Source organism: Dermacentor variabilis, chromosome 8 (genome assembly GCF_050947875.1).
Source record: "Dermacentor variabilis isolate Ectoservices chromosome 8, ASM5094787v1, whole genome shotgun sequence".
Taxonomy (NCBI): Eukaryota; Metazoa; Arthropoda; class Arachnida; order Ixodida; family Ixodidae; genus Dermacentor; species Dermacentor variabilis.
This window is the reverse complement of record NC_134575.1, coordinates 39,483,919-39,506,335: the sequence shown is the minus strand read 5'-3', so window position 1 is coordinate 39,506,335 and position 22,417 is coordinate 39,483,919. Positions and strand designations below refer to the sequence as shown.

At 47.3% G+C, this 22,417-nt stretch overlaps 1 protein-coding gene across 1 annotated transcript in view; it reads left to right on the top strand.

Moving 5' to 3' along the window:
• LOC142591367 (lysosomal alpha-glucosidase-like) overlaps positions 1–21,987 on the top strand; it is a 32,698-nt gene extending 10,711 nt beyond the window's left edge. The window contains exons 5-14 of the mRNA XM_075703693.1: positions 3,297–3,445; positions 4,845–5,019; positions 5,600–5,708; positions 9,011–9,228; positions 10,050–10,160; positions 11,460–11,582; positions 13,532–13,707; positions 16,988–17,121; positions 20,771–20,925; positions 21,841–21,987. Coding sequence (XP_075559808.1) covers positions 3,297–3,445; positions 4,845–5,019; positions 5,600–5,708; positions 9,011–9,228; positions 10,050–10,160; positions 11,460–11,582; positions 13,532–13,707; positions 16,988–17,121; positions 20,771–20,925; positions 21,841–21,987 — 1,497 coding nt within the window. The remainder of the gene's footprint in view (positions 1–3,296; positions 3,446–4,844; positions 5,020–5,599; positions 5,709–9,010; positions 9,229–10,049; positions 10,161–11,459; positions 11,583–13,531; positions 13,708–16,987; positions 17,122–20,770; positions 20,926–21,840) is intronic.
• Positions 21,988–22,417: the final 430 nt, after the last annotated feature.

Sequence of the window (22,417 nt, the reverse complement as noted above, 5' to 3'; positions counted from 1 at the left end):
CTACCAAGGTGGTGTTAAGTAATTGGTAATCGGCAAGTAAGCTTGCCGGCATAAGATGAATTCAGCCTGAAGCAATACAGGGGCAATGTGAGATTGCTCGGACTCGGCGAAGGTGGCTTCCTCAAAAGTGAACATAAAATAACGACGACGACGACGACGATGATGATGATGATGATGATGATGATGATGATGATGATGTATGATGATGATGGAAGTGATGTATTACAGCACATACGGAAACCAAAGCACGCGAGGAGCAAATGGTGACGACTTACTCGTGACACCAGCCATTCAACGCTTCGCGACTTGAGTGAGCATGCTCGTGAATAGGAAATGGCCAACATACGTTCAGGGCGATCATGTTGCTACCTGCACCTTTACTTCCTCATAATCGTTATCGTCGTCAGCCTAATTTATCCTCTACTGGAGGATGAAGGCGTCTCTTAGCGATCGCCAAGTAGCCTCGGTTTTTTTAGGCCTGTATATATGCGCCCAAACGTTTCCAAATTTTACCACACTAAACAATCCTCGACCATCCTTGACTGCTTCTTCCATCGTCACCAATTCCTTTACTTTAAACAGAGCATGCTATTCTTTTTTCCTCTTCCGTTCCTTTTTTACAGAGTAATCACGTTCTATGATGATTGCAGAAAAGTACAAGGCGTGTTCAATAATTACCGAGACTAATGTTCTGAAGTCGTTATTTCTCAAAATCATTCATCGGCACTATTATCTTTTTTTCTATATCCTCCCCAGTTAGTAAAATGCAGACGTTCCACGTTTCTACCACGCTCACAGATGAGTCAAGCATCACCTTCCTAAATATCACCTCCAATGTTCCAACTACGCCTTGTTCCGTATCTTCTTCCACGTCAAAGCGATGTCACTTTTCTTTTTACTGTTGACCGAAGCATTGCAACAATCCTCTTGCGAGTGTAGATGCTGCAGTATGCGACTTCATTCTTTGACATGGGGCGAGGTGTGTAGGTAAGATATTGGAGGTTAGTTTTTTAGGCAGGTATAGAGACATGGCGTCTCTCGTGTAGTCTAGGCTCGGTAGAAACGGTGGGACGCGGCCGCTTCTCTTAGTGGGGACCATATAGAAAGGGATAAAAGGGTCGATGAATAATTTTTCAAAAATACAGTAAAAGCTCGTTATAACGAAGTTGAAGCGAGAGTTAAAATTACTTTGTTATATACTATAATTCGTTGTATCCATTATCGCATGTACTGTAACATGAATCTCTATGAGGATTTAGAAAGGAATTTCAGTTACTTCGCTATATCCATTATTTCGTTATATCCCGTTTCGTTGTAACGAGGTTGTACTGTAATGATCTCAGAGCATCAACCTCAGTCTTTATCGAAAAACCCCCGTATAAGATAGCCCGCTCACTCGGCTGATAGTTCTGCTTGGTCTCTTCGGGCTCGGAGTCGAAAGTCGAGGCAACAAGACGCGGTTGCTGACATTGGCGTCGCTAGCACTGCGGCATCCTACAGACTGCAATACATTTTAGAACAAGTTATAGCTTTGTCATACCAAGCTTTACTCAGTGTACGCAAACTTAAAAGCGTTAAGGTTTAGGCCGAATACCGAAACACTGATAGATTAACCATATCGTTACGCGATTGCATTCTTTGGCCTTTCTTGGTTGGCTTGTCTCGCTATCTGATCTCGTTTGTACGATGCCTCACCAGATGGCGCACCATCTCTATGAATATATAGGGTTTAAGGACGGTAATGGGTGCATCGGTGCAGTAAACGTAAGCAAGAAACGTTTGCAACATTGGTGGCGCACAAATATAGAGAAGAGTGAGGTCGAAAAATAGCCTAATAATGCGCGTGCTATTAACTGCAAGCAGCCGAAATTAAAACGTATTTAATGATATCGAAGTTTCAGATGAACCTTAGTGTACTACAGTGTGGTGGGGCACATGCCACTGTCCTGTTTCAATTGGAAATTGCCTCAAATAATAGCAACAGACCGATCGATCAATCAATCAACCAACCAATCAAGTAACCCGTCAGTTGATAGATCGATCAATCACTCAATTATTTGTTTACTTATTTGCCATGCCCAGGAACAACCCTAAGGTCTGAGTGCTAGGCACGCATACATTAAAAAAGATCATAGTACGTACAACAAAGCGCAAGGTAAACACGAAATAAAAAGGACGCAATGGGCAGTTAAATATAATGTGTGAAGCTATGACACAACGACGGAAACCTCGGAAAAGAACAGCAGGTTGTGAAAAATATCGAGATCTTCAAAATAAGCGTTATAAAGACTCAGTATCCTGTGGATAGCTGGCTGTTGGTGATTACAGGCAGGAACACAGAAAAATCTATGTTCTCTGGTGATCTTGCGCGGGATACGAAACATGATACAACTGAGAAGTTCCAAGCAGGCGCGGATACCATGAAGGAGTTTCGGAAGAAACAGGTCAGCGGTATGACGTCGGCAGCTAAGTAAGGGGCAACGTCAATAATCCAGCAGTGCTAGAGCAAGGTCTAGTGTCCATGCTAGCGAAGCAGTGATGATATGTGCTTATAAACTTTTCCTGGGCCCGATCTACAACGTGATTGTTGGATCAAGAAATGCTATTCCAGATGACAGACTTGTACTCGAGTTGAGAAAGACAGATTATAGTGCACACCTTGCAGAATGGTGTAGGAGAATGGAATTCCCTCGATTATCTGCAAACAGAGCCAAGAAAGGGCATACCGTGCTTTGCAACGCATTGAGTGTGAGCAGAAAAGTATAAGATTGTATCGAAATATACACCGAGACCATTGACCTCACTGTCCTTAGAGATGTAACGACGCAGAATCTACCGAATAAGAAATGGAAGTGCTTGCTGATTTCCGTGTGAAAGTCACTACTTTGTTCTTAGCAGGATTCAAGGCGTGTTTATTATCTTTGCACCATTCAGAAAAAGAAAACAGGTCAGACTACAGGATTCGACAGTCATAAACAGTGTGAGCTTTCTAAGACAAAGTGACGTCATCTGCATATTCATGTATACAATAATAATAATAATAATAATAATAATAATAATAATAATAATAATAATAATAATAATAATAATAATAATAATAATATACAAGCTGCAACAAACCGAATCGTGGCAACACATGAGACTCGTGCCGAGGTCAAGGAGATGACGACACCGACGATGGCAACTTCTGGCGTCTGTATAGCAGCGGCGTCATTTCAAAGTGATCGCATAACGTTCATTCCCTCGACGCGTAGGATCCGTGTTCTTTATTTCATTTTTTTTTTCACATGACACAGATCAGGGACAGAAGTCGGCGTGAGTTCGTGCCTCCGGTGCCGGCGATCGAAGCGGAATACGTGGACCTTTCGTTGCCGTGTGGTTACACGGCAAGGCTTAGTGACAAGAACATCCTGAGCGTCGTAGCCAAGGAGACCCGCAGAGTTCTGTGAGTAGGCCTACTGGCCCCACCCACGTGAATGAGTTGGTGCGCCCGGCACCATCTGATTCTCTCTCTATCTTTTCGCGATTTGAGAAAGCAAAATTGTGCTGACGACTGGTTGCACACACAGTTACTTTCAGCGCAAAGTACCGAGCAGACGAAAACAGATTGGACCTGTTGTCGTCTGTTAGCGCCAGCAGTTATACATTTTTCGTCTGTCTCGATAGAAACTCTGTACGGTTAAAGCTAATTCGGAACCTTCCAACTTCCAGCGCAGAGGGAATGAAGAATGGCAAGGAGCACCATTCTCTCGTCTGTTGTTTCCTTGTACTCGGTCTTCAGGCAGCTGGGTTCGAGCAGCTGATTAAATAGAATGCTACTTTCAGTGCAATGAATAAGACATATTAAACAAAAAAGAACAAAAGCGCTATAACTTAGCATCGCTAACTAAGTAACCGATAACATACTTAGAACATGACAAGTATGATGTCTCTTTAGCTGCCGCGCATGCGCATCTCTCGATACGTCACAAAGTGACGTTTATGACGTCATATCTCCTACAAGCTTTTGAATTTCGCACAGAAACCCCAGAACTAGTACGTTAGTGCGACGTCATGAATTTCAAATAATTTTCTTTGTCTTATTTGGGCCGTTGCGGTTCAGCAAACGGCTTTGAAATCTCATAAGCTTAAGCCTTGGCTCTTCCAGAATACCGGGAATTCTATTTTTATCGATAAATATAGAACTAGGACCCAGAACACCACACCAAAGATATGTTACGGCACGGCGTTACCATGAAAGAATTTCAAGCGCCCAACCTGCAGTCTTTCTGCAGTACCTTCGATGACGTAGCTTCCACAAAACCGTGTGCAGACTGCGGGAGACTTCGAGATAAATTGTTTTTTCGATAAATAAATTGGCGCCCTCTCTCACTGTGTAGAATACGACGCAGATTACGGGATACAGGAAGTCGTCCTGTCTCGCCTGTACTAAGCGTTGCTTATTAAAAAAAATTGACGGGGCACTTAATTAGTTATCCCTGTACGTGAATGAATGCGAAAGCATATCAAGCACCGCTCGATAACTACGCTCTTTGAGTCGTCCTAATTTAACTTCGCGTTAATTAACTCCGAAAGTCGTGCGTTCGACTCCCACCAAAGGACCGAGGGTTCGTAGCCTTTTTTGGACCGTCGCGCGGTCACGCCAAAGCCGGATTTTTCCGCCTCGGGAATCATATAATGCTTTAGCTAATGCTAAAGCATTATTATGCTTTAATGTGCTTTAATTTGCGTCACAGCATTAATATGTTCAATGATAACAAGCATTCGCTCATTAATATGAGCGAAGCAGCTGCTCATCGCCGCTCTCGCTGGAGGCACCCACCTCGTTTCAATAATTTGCGCAGGGTGGAGTTCGACCTCCCGCACCTGTACTACACAGAGCGGGACAAATACGTGACGCTCCGACCCAAGGCCCGGTTCGCCTACGGAATCCGAACCACGCCGTCGGCGCGGCCGTTCCTCGATTTGAGCGCGGAATCGGCGAGGCACCTCTTCTACGCGGGCTCCGGCTCGGCAAAGGTGCGCCAACCATACTCCCCTGCCAGAGATCCTCGCCTGCCGAAGTGGTGTGGCGAGCCACATTGAAGCGCATTTCCGGCGTATTTCAGGCGTCGCGTGGCGTTTCTTGCAGCGCTCCCGCGTCTGCTTTGTTATGCATCGACTAAAAATATGGGACGCATATCACTACTGAAACGTGACCCGTATCAAAGGTAGAGAAACTTCAGGTCATTGGTTTTCTGCATTTTCTAGTGTGAGAGAGAGAAAAAAACAATGCGCAAGCTACGTGCTTAACTAATCATGCAGAACATCAGGAGGTCTCTACATCCGCTGCCTAGAAATCAAAGCTGTATTCCACTGTGGTCAGCGAGGAAAACGTACTCTATATAGCAGAGTAAAATGCTGAACGCATGGATATTGGTGCCGTCATGGCAGTTGGTTGGTTCACCGCCAAGGCTCATGCTATACTAGACTAGCAGGCAATAAGAAAACGACCGTTCAATCTAAATGAGAGCCTCTTAACGTTCCCACCTATTCTCTGTGTGGTAAATTAATTTGCCGCTTTAATCACAGTACCGAATCGGCCTCTTCTTCCGCACAGAACCGAGCTGTCAAGGGGACGTACTTGGCCGACCACCCCTTCCTACTTCTGGCATCAGCCGCTGAAGGAACGGCGCACGGAGTGTACCTACACAACGCAAACCAGATCGGTGGGTGGCTGGAGTCTGCTCTTGTATAGCGAAGCAAACGTCTTCGCGCGAGGTCTTGGGCGGTGTATTAACGCGAAAGCGTTAAGGGTCCCGCGTCGCGAAAAATCCGGCTTCGGACGTCGCTTGGCGAAAAGACCATTCCGAACCACAACCACGCAAGCCCTCCACGTAGCGCAGATGCGTTACTGAACTAACTGAACTCGTCAAAGTCAAAGTACGTCAGGAAAATCGTAAAGTACGGCTTAAGCACCACCTACAGACATGATAGCGTCGGAGTTAAATTTCTATGCACGAGAAAACATAATTCTGTTACGCGGAAGCTCAAACACAGACCCTTCTTTTTTTTTCGAACAGCGCGGCAAAAACATCATCGGGCTCGGTTACGCGCATCCGCAAGAAAACTGCGATTGCCGGGAAGCACGACAAGCAGTCGGTGATCTTTGAAATCTATCGCGCTCCACTCTTAAAAGCCGAAGCTTAAGCGTCCTCCTAATCTGCTCCAAACGTTGCCGTCTGTTCCGAAGAGCAGACGGCAACGTAATTTGCGTCGCTGCCCCCTTGAATTTCCTTTGAAGTGTAATTATAAAAGATTATAAAATAAAGGCAGAGTCATTTCATTAAAAAGTATAGTAGAGGACTCTGATAAAGGTTACCTTGCGAACGGCTCCCTCAAATGGACGACAACGTGTTCGCGCGCTTTATTTTAGCCAGTGATCCATATTTTTTTTGTCGCATCGCGTTACACCGGCTCCACTCGGGAGGTCAGCTCGGATATGGTGCAACTGTGGCGGTGTACGCTGTACGTGTCTTCGTTTATTTCAACAAAGCAGAGGTGGTGCGCAGTGTTTGTGGCATACTTATGTGACTGTATAGTAAGAATTGGCTACTAAAGCGCAAGGATTGTTTGGCTAGGTTGTGACTCAAGATTTCGCTTAGTGTTGCTTACTTACCTTTCCTAGTTTTGCACGCCTATCCATATCCTTACCGTTGGCAACGAATGCTGAGGCTTTAGGGGATAATCGTCAGATTTTCTCTTCACATGCGACCCCTTCAGTGCAAATGTACCAATTGAACCGGAACAGCCGGCCTAGCGCGTCTCGACGATGCGGCGCGGTCGAAGGGGAACGCCAGCTGCTGGGAACGCGTCCCTGCGGAGGGTTCCGTGAGGTCGGACGTGCGACGCATCGGCTCCGTTGATTTTCGACTGGAACCGTGGACCAACACACGGTACACCGCAAATCTTGGTCCTATCCGATGCCGAACGTCGCAAGGATCCTGCAGACACCGACTTGAGGCTGGTGGATCAATTTTGACAGCTCTTACGCCAATCTGAAGATCTCAACATGCCGCGGTTGAGCTGATCCTAACGAGGGCTCAGCTCGACGCAGCCGGCGTCGGAAGTTCTCCGCACATGGCGACGCAGAAGATCACCGGGTACGACCCGACATCCATGAATTGGACCGAAATCGAACATAAACACCAAGATGAAGACATCATGCCCACCAAAAGTGAGTGTCTTCAAGCACTTGCACGCCTGCGGCAACGCAAGCAACAAGCGAACATGGCTACCAAGGGCGGCGGCGGGGATTTCCCTCCGCGCCGGGCGTACCGACGGTGCTCGCGCTGCGCCACTGCTGCAAATCAAGACGGCTCGCAACTGGCGCCCGAAACAAACGCCAATACTCCGTTCCGAAGACCTAATCGTGGCGTTGAAGCCCCGAGGCGCCCTAGACCTGGAAATGGCCTTCAAGCATGGTGACGTGGGATCGGCGGTGGCCCAATATGTGGGTGAAGTGGCCGCCGGGGATCTCAATGTGTGGCCCATGGGGGAGCAGAACGTTATCGTGTGCGAAACCCAGGCAACACCGGTAGCTGACAAGCTGATCAAAGAATTCAACCTGCAAGTAGGGGGGCACTCATATCCCCTCCGCATTCATCTCAAGCTGAATGGAGAGGTATGCAAGGGTGTGATCAATGTCCGAGAGGATGAAACCTCTCCCTCTCTCAAGCCCAAGCTTTACTGAAGGGAGGGCTAAATCACTTTTGTCCGAAAATTGGGAACCAGCAACGTGGCGGTGGTAACCTTTGAAGGCCGAAGACGCCCCCGTTACATACAATTATGAATGCGTCCCGGTCAGGCAGTATAAGAAGACCATACCGCGTGCTACAGATGCGGCACGGTGGGCCACTGGGTGCATAACTGCCCCCACCCAGAGGAAGGAAGATGTGGCTTCTGTGGCAAACAAGTCGGCTCCACAACGGACGGACTTGCAGAACATGAGTGCGCACCATCCTGCATGATCTGCGGAGGAGCCCACCTCACTGGATCCGCAAAGTGTGTAGAAAAATTTCGGAAACCTAAGCGGCCCGGATCAACGACCCAAGCAAGAGGAGCGGCAACGGCATCAACGAGGCAGCAACGGAGCGGACAACAACAACCACCCCAACAAAAGAAGACAGGCAAGTCCGGACAAGCACCACTGGGACAAGTAAGATGTAGGATTGTATCAGTCTGCAGCCTCTCATGAAACGTCCACTCCTTAATAAACCTGGCATGTTTCGTGAAACACAGTGCGAGGTATGTTCTGTGACAATGACAAAAAAAAACTTGAGACAAAAGGACGACGCCGCGCTGTCAAGTGACTCACATGCGGGATTGCCCGCGCAAGCTTCACCCGCATGCATTACCATAGTTTCCTTCCCCCGCTCACAAGATGACCTCTTTGTAAACAAATGCTAAACTGACTATAACTAAGCTATCATAGTAAACTAGCTGTGACATCGAACTCTCTCTCCGTTATGCGCAGAGCCGGGTGCTGTCATGCGCAACGTTAGGATGCTGTTTATACGGAATTCTTGTATCCTTGTATTGTTTCACTTATTCTTGTATTCTTTCTTGCTTTATATATATATGAGCTGCGATATCGAATGCTCACTTTGCTATGAGCAGTGTCGAGTGCTGTTACGCGTAATGTTAGGATGGTGTTGATAAGGAATTCTCGTACCCTTGTATTGATCATTTATCCTTGCATTGTTTCATATATACCCACTGCTGCCCAAGGCCTGACAACTCAGGCCGGCAGTGTGTACCAAATAAATGAAATTAATTTGTCGCGGTCTGAAGTTTTCCACTATATTACTGCTCTGTAGTTTCGAGATCCTTTCACGACAAGCAGGAAGGCTAAAGACGAACCGGCTTGTGGGGCCACGTGCGACAGCCCCGTCTCGAAGGGCGTCCGCAAATCGTCGTCGCAGTTGTCGATGAGGTCTAGAAGGTTTCTCTCGCTCACTACGCACCCCAGAATTGGTGACGTCACCACGAGGGACGCTCACGTATCGCGTCGACGGTGGCCAGCTCGACTTCTTCGTGTTCGGCGGACCGACGCCGCAGTCGGTTCTAGAGCAGTACCACGGCCTCGTCGGTCGACCCAGCATGCCCTCGGTGCACACTCTGCTGCACTCGGTGCCCACCGGTGGACCCGTCAGGCTGGACACCGTCGTCACCAATGCGCAGCTGGCGGTGAGTGGCGACGGGAGCGTTTCTTGAAGCAGCGGCTGAAGGATTACCGACGTCGACGTCACCGTCGCGTATTATATATATGGCTACGGTTATCAATCCGTCCAGTGACTTGGGTATTTATGTTGTACTATAGCTAGCCCTGGGAGTGTTAGCCAACGCCACTGCGCGCCATGGTGGGCGGATATGGAGCACCCTTTTTTTGCCTAATGGCGCCACGTGATTTTATGTGCGTGCGTGCGTGTGTGTGTGTCGGGGAGGGGGGGGGGGGTAAGTGCCTGTTGAAAGGTGGAATTACATGTTAAGATGAAAACGGTATAGTAGGAAGAATCAATAATTACTAAGTCAAAAGTACACACACACACGCCCAAAAAGGCACAAATCAAGCACGGCCATTCGGTTGCACTTCAAATGAAATTCCTGGACTGTAGAACAGATAACCGTGTGGCTGAATCCCAGATTGGACCGCCGCAAACAAACGAGTCCAAGTTCAGCGCTAAACCTTGCTATCGCTTTCGATGATTCGACCTGGGCGTGAAGGTGCCACATTTTCTTTTTATTTAAGGCGGGCCGTTTTCTGCCGCTATTTTCCTACGCAGCTGCAGTGACACCTACAAGTGTGACTTCATGTCGTCTGCTACACTGTCTGGACCCGCAAGCCTGCGAGGCGGTGACGCGATGGTGCAGCAGACGACACGAAGCGACGCCTCCAGGCTTCATTGCGTTTCCTAAATCATTACATTACCGCAAGGCGGTGGGCTCTGCGTAGCCTATGGAAAGCTTTAGCGTACCGCAGGTTGTCTAAACGAGTACCTCATTCGCAGCGCGCGGTGCATCGACTGGGCCTCTACAAACTCAAGCAGAACTTGACGGTCACCATCACACCCCAGGTCGTGATCCAGGAGAGCACCGGAAAGCGACCCTACACATGCTACGTGAGCTTCCGCTTATCCGCAATTCGCAATTCTTTAAACCACTACAGACATGGTATTTCAAGCTATACATTTGTCTGCCGTCAGTAAAGTTCCGGGTCCTCTAAATCACAGAACAATAGCAGCCACCATCAAATTTCCTTCAAAAAAGTTTTTTGTATTACCTTTTCGACAGCCAGATTGTGTTTCGTTTCGCATGAGGTGATTGTGTGGTGACGTCATGACGCATTGCTGAATCGTCTGCTGTGCTGTTACGTCGGACCTCACAACGAGTAAGAGCAACAGACTGCCGAGCGAGGCAGAACAAATGCCAAACAACGTGTCATCTGCGGCGTCTTGACGTCACCACAGAGTTCTATCATGCGAAACGAAAGCCAAAGTGGCTGAGGAAACGGTATAATATTTAATTACTCATGGCGCTCCGAAGCTTCCTGGCTTTCTCTCGTTGTTGTAAGGTTCCCAGGCATTCGTTTGACACCCCCTCCCTCTCTCTGTCGAGAAATGAAAGAAAACTGCAGAGTCGGAAATATTGACGTAGTAGTTCTGCGAAAACCCGCAAGGTGGAGAGAAGTAATGAATAAAGGGAAAATCAGACATCCACTCGTTCGTAGCAATTGCTGCGTTGTCGACAAATTCGTCTTCGCCCTGCCATCTGCTAGCCGCCTGGTTAGCCCAGATGGTAGAGCGGCTGCATCGGAAAGGCGGTGGCCCCGGGTTCGAGTCCCGGACCAGGACGAATTTTTCTTCAACTATGAGGCTTTTCTTTCGAGGAACCCGTATGGGTTTCCTTTGTAGCAATTGCTGCGAACGGGTGGATGTCTGATTTTCTCTTTAGTCAGTCGGAAATATTGTGTCAGTACTGCTTCAACTACTGCCGAGTGAGGAGGTGAGCCTAGCAAACAGCGGATGGTTATTCGCAGCGGCGAAGCTAATTTCACAGCAATTCGACCCCCCCCCCCCCCAATACCTCTAAATAAATCCACTCTAACTCTCTCAAACTGAGTTCAAGTTAGATTAGGCTTGGTTCGGTTGGGTGCCCAATATAAATCAACCAAGCTTAACACAATCTAACCTAACCAAATATAACTTAACCCCAGCTCACCTAGCCTAACCCAATCTAACCTAGCCCAACCTAAACGAACCGACCCTAACCCCAACATTAGTGGAATCAGACAGGATTTATGTTTCCCACAAGAGTCGTGCGAACGACATGCGCACCTCGCCGCCCTTAATCTCTCTCCTGATCTCGTTCTCCTCCTCCCAACGGGACGCCCTGTCCTTCCTCCGTCGCCATCCTCGCAGGACAAGAACAACAAAGCGGTGTACTTCGTGGACTTCACGCATCCGATGGCGCAGCAACACTGGTACGAGGCGCTGCGAATCGCCAAGATCTCCGAAGTGGTGAACGACACCGTCAATTACCTGGTCTGTGTTGCTCGTTTTATTTATTTATTTATTTGTTCACTTATTTATTTATTTATTTATTTATTTATTTATTTATTTATTTATTTATTTATTTATTAAGGCATACTGCAGGCCCTTGCCATAGTCTGCAGGCTATCGCGAGAACGGAGAGTACGAGATTCAAATACTGTAAATGTGGGAACAAAATGCTTTGTAGAACAAATGGTTAGTGATATTTATGAAAAGAACTCGGCAGAATGATAAAGTTGCGACAAGACCAGGAAACGCGTTCCACTGATCTGCCACTGCGTGCGAAAGAAAACTATTTAGGTTATACAGGGTCAAATTAATCAGTGACCATAAGTGTCTATATGTACCAGACAAAAAGGAATGCACAGGTTAACTACGATCACGTTATCTAACCGTGCATAGCTCGTGGCGACAAACTTGGGTGCTCAGTATTCCCGGTAATGTGACTGGAAGTGTGGAATTAACTCCCAAACGCTATCGCTGGCTCTGAAATATGTCGGTGAATCCGAACATTGTTTGGATGCGTACGGTTACCTGAATTTCCGATTCCATTTTCGATGGGCCAATCGATAAGCATGTGATACGACGTACGTTGTACTTAATTTGACGCGCAGAAGGGGTGCGCTTTCGGAGGGGGACCACCCGAATGGAGATCGCGTTCAGACTTTTCTTCCTCTCTCGCAAGAATGCAATCGCCTTGGTTTGCAGAAGATAACTTGTGGTTTGTAGCTCTGACTCAAAGGCCACCTTTGAAGGCGTTCGAACTGAAACGGGAGATCGTGGATGCGATAAAATTTCATTTCGACAACGTAAATCAAATTCTTGCTCCTAACAGCCAATATCATTCGATCTTTTTTTCTTCATTAAACGCAAGAAGTATCACTCTTGTTAATCCAACGTCGCCGAATTCGAGCATATCAGCGTTCTGCGTGGTTTCGAAGCTAGTTTCGAAGTTTGTTTCCTCTTCAGAATGTGTCTTACCGTGAGGCCTACTGCAGTTAGATAGTGCCGAAAACGTGGCCTCTATGTGTTTCTGGCTCCAAAATCGCTTCCGGTGCATGCAGCTTAAAAAAGAATAGTCTTAGAGATTCGTTTCAGTTGTCCAGCGAGAACCGTCGTGGGGGCGCGGACTTGGGACTCTTCCTATTTCCCCATTCACATACTTCACAAGAGCCTAAATTCTCTCATTTCATGACTTCCGAACTGATTAGAATACATTTGTTGCATTCAATAGAGAAATGTGAGCTCAACCAATTTCAAGCTGGAGAATTTTCATTTATGGCCCACGTTTACTACAAGGGCTGCCCAAAATGGGTAACCTTAAGGAAGAAGCTTTGACAGGAAGTATATAAATCGGTACTCGCCACTAAACACACAAGTTCTGCAAACTGCATCTGCTGGAGCATCTGAAGCGAAAAAGAATATGATTTACTCCTCCGATAGCTTACCTATAATGGTCGCAACGCTTGCGAAAATTTCGCGGAAGTACTTCTCGCATATTATTGGTATGTTTGAAAGCCACGTATACTGCTTGAACTCTGACCGCGTCAGATGCTTCAAGGACAGTTTACGGAATCATTGCATTCTTTTTATTGGTGAGATGCACGTTTAAAAACTTCATGCATCAGTGTACTCCTTTTGCTGTGTTTCGCGATGTTTACCTGGAAATTGACGGCCGAAATAAACAAATGCGTGCCCAGCAGCCACTATATTTCAACTTTTTTTTTCCAAATATGTCACGGTTCGTCAAATTCGCTGCAGTGGTTGCTGAGGAGAACGATGTCTTCGTCCCCATGTATTCCGATAGGAGTTTCCGAGCCCACGCTTCTTCTCAAGCCAAGAGAATTTGCCACCTCAACGCTGCCTATACGTTATGTGGCTCAACCTGTTGGCGTCTCTCCCTCCCTCCCTCCCCCCCCTCTCTCTCTCTCTCTGGACAGCTGTTGGAGGCACCCCGTTGCAAGATCAGAGGCTCCCTCACGCCAGAGTGCCCGCCCTCACCGACAGATGGCGCCCCGCCTACTGGCCAGATATGCGGTACGGCTCGCCTGCACCTGTCGACGTACGCAAACCTCAGAAACGCCTACCCGTACATGCTGGCCGAAATGACGCACAGGTAAGCATACGGTGCGGGTAAACGACTCCGACCGGACAGTGCAACGCCCGTTCCCCTGACGACAGATAGATGCCAGTAGAGACGGCGCATTTGTAACTCGGTGACGAAAGTTGCATTATAATACGATATTAATGAAGGCAAAATCAGACATCCAACCGTTCGTAGCAAATGCTGCAAAGGAAACCCATACGGCTTCCTCGAAAGGTAGGCCTCGCAGTTGAAGAAAAATTCGTTCTGGTCCGCGACTCGACTTCGCCCTGCCATCTGCTAGCCGCCTGGTTAGCTCAGATGGTAGAGCGGCTGTCCCGGAAAGGCGGTGGTTCCGGGTTCGAGTCCCAGACCAGGACGAATTTTTCTTCAACTGCGAGGCGTATCTTTCGAGGAACCCGTATGGGTTTCCTTTGTAGCATTTGCTACGAACGGATGGATGTCTGATTTTCCCTTCATTAATTGCTTCTCTCCACCTTGTGGGTTTCCGCAGAACTATTACGTCATAATATGATACATTTCAATCAATAAGGTTTCGGCATTCATATGACTTCACCGGCGCTCATAGCTGCCACGCTCGTCGCAAGATGAGCGCTTCACTGTCAAGCAGCTTCGCCGCACAAGAAAGATTATTGCAGATGTGCGCTTGATACAGGACGATTATTCGTCCCTGATATTACATTTGCGTGCTCTACATCGCAAAGGCTTCGGCATGGAGGTAGCCATGCCACAATAGTATTACTACTGAAGGCTTGCAACATTTACAAAAATAAAAAAATTGGCACCGCTGTTCTAACTATCCCATGCGTGAATTCGGGGGGGGGGGGGAGCAATGACCGGATGACCAGACTCCCTCCTCCTACCCTTAAAGTCTGTGTGGGAAGCGCCAGCATACAGCGCGTGACAAACTCACTAAGTCCTTCCCAGATGTTGCAGTTCTTTACCTCTGGAGAAACAAGGAGGATTTAATCATTATTGGAGAAAACTTAGCAGTGGGTAAGAAAAAATCATCGTCAAGAGAGCTGGCACGGTTGATAGACTCAGCTAAAATATTTTAAATCCGGTTTGACATTGACTATATCAAGTACTGGCCATTCACTATCTGAGCACACACAGCTGGCTTGCATACCTAAACATGAAGCTATCTTGTTTCTTATATATATCCAGCCAAAACTGACACGAATCTCCATTATTGCTGTATCTATATGCCTCAGGAAATCAGTAGAGACGGGGCCAGCAGAGAAGAGTCATGTTTGAATGCCAACACTTCTTGATAAAAAATTTATGTGCCCTTGAAATGCTCACTGAGATGCGAATAAAGTTATTATTGTTATTGATTATAATCATCATCTCAACGTCAGACTGCCCCCCTCAATTAAAAAAAAAACTGGGTCCACGCCTGAGTAAACCCTTTACAAGGCAAAACATTTCACATAAAAGACCTTCGCCGCACTGTGATTGTTACTGCCGTGGTGCACGCTTTACAGGAAAAAAATGTGGAAGTTGCAGCAATAGCATAACAATGCAATGGTTTCCGAAAAAGAGCTTCGCCGCACTATAATTACTACTGCCGTGGTGCATCCTTTACAGGAGAAAAATATGGAAGTTGTAGAGGAGCATTTATTTCATAGAAACGGTTTCCTAAAACAGCTTCACCGAACTGTACTTATTATTGCCGTGGTGCGCCTTTCACAGGAGAAAAATATGGAAGTTGCGAAGTAGCATTTATTACATAGCAATGGTTTCCGTGTAAATTAGCTTCGCCGCACTGTGATCACTACTGCCATGGTGCACCCTTTACAGGAGAAAAATGTGGTAGCTGCAAAGTAGCATTTATTACATAGCAATGGTTTCCGTGTAAATCAGCTTCGCCGCACTGTGATCACTACTGCCATGGTGCACCCTTTACAGGAGAAAAATGTGGTTGCAAAGTAGCTTTTAATACATAGCAATGGTTTCCGTGTATATCAGCTTCGCCGCACTGTGAGTATTACTGCCATGGTGCACCCTTTACAGGAGAAAAAAAAATGTGGAAGTTGCAGAAGAGCACTTATTACATAATAGTGGCTTCCAAGTAAATGAGCTTCGGGCCATTTTAATAATGATTGTTATAGTGCAATCTTCCCGGACAAAAATGCGGCGCTTTTACTACAACGGCGCCGCTTTTACGCGGCAAGCGCATGCATGTTAGGCAATTTCGCCATATCATGATAAATATTGTCCATAGTGCGCTATTATTTACAGCTTGATAACTCGGCAGTCGCAGTGGTGCATTGTTTCCAGGGATAAAGCTCTGGATGTAGCTTCGCCCTATCATGTAAAGCAGTGTTATTGTGCAAACTTTACAGGATATCAGAAATGTTCGGATCTACAAAACAAGCAGTGTACGGAGCAAAACACAACGAGACAGACGACACTAGACGACATTTCTTTACAACCGAAAACTTTGACAATCTCCATTTTGTCCTAACTACCGACTCCGACATTTCTGTAAGTAGAATACTTCATTGCGAACAAACAAGCCCAAAACAGAGTACTTCGGCGCCACGATTGACTTGCATCCTTTGCAGGCCAGTCTTCAACAGCTTCTCTGTGTTATGAGTATTATTGCCGTGTCGCAGTACTTGCATTACAAATGCTGCAGGCTAAGATTTGTACTACCATGATGCACCCTTCACTAAACAAAGGTAGGGGCTAAGGTAGTTTCATCGAATTATAATTATTACTGCCATAGCGCACTGCATAACATAGCATAGCGCATCACAATCTTTGCCGGCAAGAAAGAAATACAAGTACGGAAGCGCCTCTGCAAGGATATTATTGAGTTTCGAGAAGCAAAACCATTAGGGCTTTAACTACTATCATACGCCTCGAAAATACTCCATACGAAAGCTTTGTTCCCAATATAAAAGATAACCTGCTTTCGTTCTGTTATTGTCTCATTTTTTTAGCTGCAAAAATTTTTATTGGGCTAACCTGTCTTATTTAGGTAGCAATGGCAGCACTCCAAGCGATGACCCAGCTAACGCTAGCCAAACCGTTCACAGAAAATAATTGTTTAAATAAACACGGTGAAAGCAATAATTTTAAGACTTACGGAGTTCGGTGGTCAGACCTTGGAAACACCGTAGGTCATATCGTTCTATCTGCACCGTTATTTCTAAACATTTGTTTTCCCTTACAACGGCTTCGCTAACGTTAGGTGGGACACGCGGTATAACGGTTGGAGCCTAGTATGCTGTTTACCTGCGCGCCTCTGAGGCTAGAACGTAAATTCAATGCGCTGCCGCAGGTATCGAACGATGGAGACGTCGCAACGGCAGAAGCTTCTGTCGGCCGTCACCTTCGCTGGTCAGGGAAAATGGAGCGGCTACTGGCGTGCACAGGCGCCTCGCAGCTGGGCCGAACTCGGAGACACTCTGGCAGGCAAGACGAGATGAACCCACGGTCCATGACTTGTACCACAAATGGTCGGGACAACATACAGTCGGAATTTTTCAGCTAGGCAGGCCGCTATTGTTAAGCACGTAAATTGCACGAAGTCGAGTGCGAGGCCGAACCCCGTCTGGTCGGGAAAGAAGGGGGGCCAGGACACCGACCAATAAAGAAAGATTTAAAGGCCTTTTTAATGTTCCGGCTCCCGAACTAGGTCTCTTCCCCTATCCATGGCATGTGTCCACGTTTACCTAATAGTCACTGAAATATGTACCCTCTGTTTACGAATCAACACGCCAAATTCATTGAAAGAAAAAAATAATATTTGTTGGTAATTTAAAGCTGTAAGCTACGGAAGTGGCTTGACAAATTACAGAATACCTTAGATGGCAATAAGAAACGAGCATCTCAATATAGGTACAAATCGTACTTATAGGTACAAACAGGTACAAATATACAGCATAAGTTTAAGTTTGCAGCAGCAAAATAAAAGTACAATAAGCCGAAACTACAAATATAAAAAATACAGGTACCTGGGCACGTAAATTGAACGGTCGAAAAAGGTAATTCGAAAGCGTTAAAATTAAAACAGAGCAGGAAAAGGACACGGACAAGACTGAAGTACACTAGTCCAGCAGCAAGTGTTAAGTTATTCATTTAAAAAGAAACTTAGACACCAGCTAATAAACGCTTTAAAACGAAAGCAGCTCAGTATTGCCACTTGATAAATCAGCAGGAATCAAGTGATACTACGTGTTCTTTCTTATATCGCTACATTTGGAGCCACGGGAACGAGATCGCCGAGTGCTTATACAAATGGTGGGGAACCATGGATACAAGCCTGAATTACTCGGTGGTCAAAGTCCGCAATGCTTATGAGGGGCTTACTCACTGCGAAACTACAAAAAAAAAGGTATATCCGGTGCCACTAGCCGGCCGCTATCGCTACACATCGCGAACAGTGTCCGCTCACAAATAACCCAATTCTGTGTAGTGTATACACAAATAAAAAAAAAATGTACTGGGATAAGAGGTGACCTATACCGAACGGATCAGGGTCTGAACTGACATGTCTTAATCGAGTGTTTTATGATTACCGCAAACAAAACGATCGTCTGTTCTCACGGAACAAAGCACTTAGTCGCAGCAAGTTTCAAGGAACTTTGGGCCCAGGTTCGCTGGTATACAGAGGGAAGGCATTAGCAGCATAATTAGGCCTGTAGAATAAAATGCCACATTCTTTGCGTTGGGGATCGAAGTATATTTACATAGCTTACTCGAGTTAAAGGGTTAACGTTGGAAGACAGTCCGTGGCGTGTAATTTGTGCCTCTCGCGTTTTATTTTTTTTACCTTTTCTTTCTTTTCTGCCTTCAATTCGTCATGGCGGCACCTGCTTCCCGGGGTCACATATAAAAAAAGCAACATTCAACAAAGACGTTGAGCTGCGTATCGCAAATATTGCGAAGCGGTGAGTAGCTCATAAATCCGCGGGAAACAGAGCAGTATACTGTCCCTTTAATGTACTTGCATTCTTGCGCCCTCGAAGTCGGCAAATGAACCGTCGTGGTCCAATAAGTGATTTCCCCGGCTCCATGCCAACATTTGGACAAATAACTCGCCCTGACAAAAACAATGTCGAAACGTTCACTCGAGCCTGCGGCATCCCTTGTTTCCATCACTGCTAATCACTTCTGCCTTCTCCCGTCTTCCAAGCCCGCAAATATGACGAGAAATATTTTTTTTCAAAGCGACTGTAGTGCCACCAGTGAGAGAAATTTGGCCCTGTCGTTCGTAGACCCGCCGTACACTCTGACCACGGAGCAGCGCCATCTTCTCTTTTTTTTCCGGGACTAAGAAACCACTTGTACCAATGCTGGAAAGCGGGCCAGGTGGTAGGCTTTAATGATTCCAGTTGAAAGCGCGAATGCAAGACAGTGATGACCGGGGACCCAGACGCAAGTTCTTGTTCGACATCGTCGTCCGTCCTTTTTGCCCAAGCGCTTATGGGTGGTGTCCGAAACCCGATGTCTATGATGTGTTTCTGGCTCCCAGAATGTGCTTCAGTCTCATTCAACCACCAAATAGCATAGCCTTTGAGATGCGAAACATTAAATCCAAGGGGGGCCACCCCACGAGGCGTTAATTTGGACACCACCTACATATATTGTGCTTACGCACGTACAACCGAACATTGCATTCAACTGGCTACTGTGAAACTTATCTGAGTGAGTCCGACGCCTCATGACGTTAATCAATAAAGGTAACCAACAACTGGGCCACGCTGCATACCTCAGTGGCTCCACAAGAAAGCTATCGCTCGACTTTGGCCATCGTCGTCCCGTGATTTATTCTCAATTTTCTTTTACATTTGGGTATTGGAAGATCGGTCGATTGTTTGATCGATTGACTGACAATTGACTATATACGCCGTAAGAAAACAAATCTGCACCCTTTGAAGCTCATCTCGTTCCCAAGCAATATTCGCCACCTGTCATGCATGTCCCCTTTCTTTTCCTCAACGCTGCGCGTCCAGTGCTTCCAAGTTACAAACGGCATACGCATATCAGTGGGACATGCCAATTGTGACAGTGAAGTAGCGAGCGCAGAGCATTCAAGAAAGGCGACGCAAGCAAATAAGATGATTATCGCTTTGGAACAAGATACGCCGCAAAAGCATGTAAGATTATTTTAGCTTGTAATCTAGTAGACTAGCCCTACACTAGTCGCTCTGCTTGCCACCCGTGCTAATGCGAAGAGAGAGAGAGAGATGAGAGATGAAAGGAAAGGCAGACAAGCGAACCCAACCACTGTCTACTGGCCGGCCTCGTTGTATGTTATCTTATTTGAGTGCCATGTTCATTGAGTTCAACGGAGTAGCGAAATCATGGCGCTCACCGCCGACACTACTTCCGGCCTGCTCGAGAAGTTTTCTTACAAGGGAACATGTTGCTTCGAAGTGCACTATTGTTAAATCGCACAGCTTTCTTTCGCTCTTTCAGCTGTTCTCGTGCTTGGTCGCACGAAATTGAACACGTGCCGTTTTTTTTTCTTTGAACGCGTGCACCGCGTTGCAGTTCATATTTGACACGGCTGCACATAGCGTTTTTTGTTTTTTGTCAAGACTCTCTCTCACATATTCTTTAGAGCGCTAGGCGCTAGGGTGGGAGCCTCTGTGGTTACACTGTGACTGGTTACAGTGCCGTGTCAGATGCACTGACCAGACAAGCATTCGGTTCCTTACCCTGCAGTGGGGTAATTGGATAAAATAGATTTAAAGAGAGAAAGAAGGGAACAGAGAGATCACTAGTTGATCTAGAGAGCACTAGAGCACACCTGAATCTGCGCACAAGCTACCGCAGTAATGCTCTCGTTGAGGAGCGCATCGATTTGGGCCAGTTGGGGCGACATGCTGCAAGCTTAACCGGAGCAAATGAACGAGGTCGCGGGAAAGAAGCGCTGGTTCTGTGCATATGTGTTCTTGCGTGCTCGTTTATCTGCGCTGGTTAAGCTTGCAATATGCTGTCGGTGCTTTCAGCGGCTGCGATGCGCGTGGTCACGATTCAGGAGTAGTGGATCACGACCACGGATCCTGAAAACAGCATCGAGACCAGCCGGTTTAATGCCGCCGCTCCAACGCAGAGATGCTGACGTTCGGCATGCTGGGTGTCCACCTTTACGGGGTCGGCGCCTGCCACCTGGCGAGCGTAACGAGAGAGGCGGAGGCCGAGCTCTGCCTGCGCTGGTTCTCCCTCTCCGTGTTCTTCCCGGTGCACCAGACTCTCGGACAGGTGCCGGCGAGCCACTTCCTCTTGCTATGTCTACCGCACACCTACTGCTTCGGCAGAAACGTACAGAATCGGTGTTCAGCCTGAATAGACTAGCGTACTCTCATCGCCGAAATGTTTATAGAGAGGCGCATTTTCGCATATTTAGGTGTCATGCGAGCGTCTGTGCGCATGCGTGTGTGTGTGTGTGTGCGTGTGCGTGTGCGTGTGCGTGTGCGTGCGCGCGCGCGTGCGCGCGCGCGTGTGTGTGTGTGTGTGTGTGTGTGTGTGTGTGTGTGTGTGTGTGTGTGTGTGTGTGTGTGTGTGTGTGTGTGCGTGCGTGCGTGCGTGCGTGCGTGCGTGCGTGTGTGTGTGTGTGTGTGTGTGTGTTTGTGTGTGTGTGTGTGTGTGTGTGTGTTTGTGTGTGTGTGTGTGTGTGTGCGTGCGCGCGCGCGTACGTGATGTACAGTCAGCCGCAAAAGTTCACGAGGCGCGGTATTTGCGAGACAAATTTTCACGAGGCCTGTGCACGTCGCCTCCAATTAAAAGCGTTGATCCGTATCAGTTCTTGAGAACAGCACTGTGATCCATTAAATTATAAGTGCTACACCTTAACAGGGCAGAAATCCGCATTTGTCGTGAAACCCGTGCCCCGTAATCTTTTGCGGCTGACTCTACGTGACGTACGTGGCGTACGTGATATGTACGTGACGTACGTGACATACGTGACATAGGCGATGTGTGTCTCTGATTTAAAAATTATGTGTGTGGGAGAGCGTGTGCGGTCTGTTATGTGTCTGTGGCCGTGCGCGTGTTCGCGCGTGTGCTTTCAATTGCGCGCCCTCTGAAACGACGAGCCTTCCGCGAAGTCCCCCACTCCTAGTCGGCGTGATTTTGTCTCCTCCTTAACCACTCTCGTCCCTCCGTTCTGCGCATGCGCACCAGGCAACCACGCCAATCCAGAGACGTGTGGCGGCGCTGGCGTCGAGGGCGACCGCCCTGCGCCACTTCCTGCTGCCGTACGTCTACGCACAGCTGGTGAAGGCATCGCGCAGTGGAGGCACGCTGGCGCGCCCCACCTATATCGAGTGAGCCTCCACTTACCCATACGCACCTGGACCGGCATTCGCAAAGAGCTCTTACGCTAGAACGCTTTTTGTAAGAGCGAACTTCCAGCCAATCGGAGATGCGGGACACATTAGCGGAGGCGATTTGAGAGAACTTGTCGCCGAACTACAGTTGGTTCGTGGTTTTGGCGGAAGCTTTAGCTCGGGCACAACTCCGACGCGGCCCATTCGAATACATGTAAAACGCATAAACGCATCTCTAAGATAACCGCTGGACCGAATTTAATGAAATTTGGTGCATTTGAGAGAGAACGTCGAATTCGAGTGATTGTTGGCAGCGGAATTTCGATTGAGGGCCCGCATTTGGTTAAAATAATTTTCAAAAATTCGAAAAAATAGAAGCACGAAGTTTACAAATTAATAGATCTGCATTAAGAGCAGATATGGAGGTACTG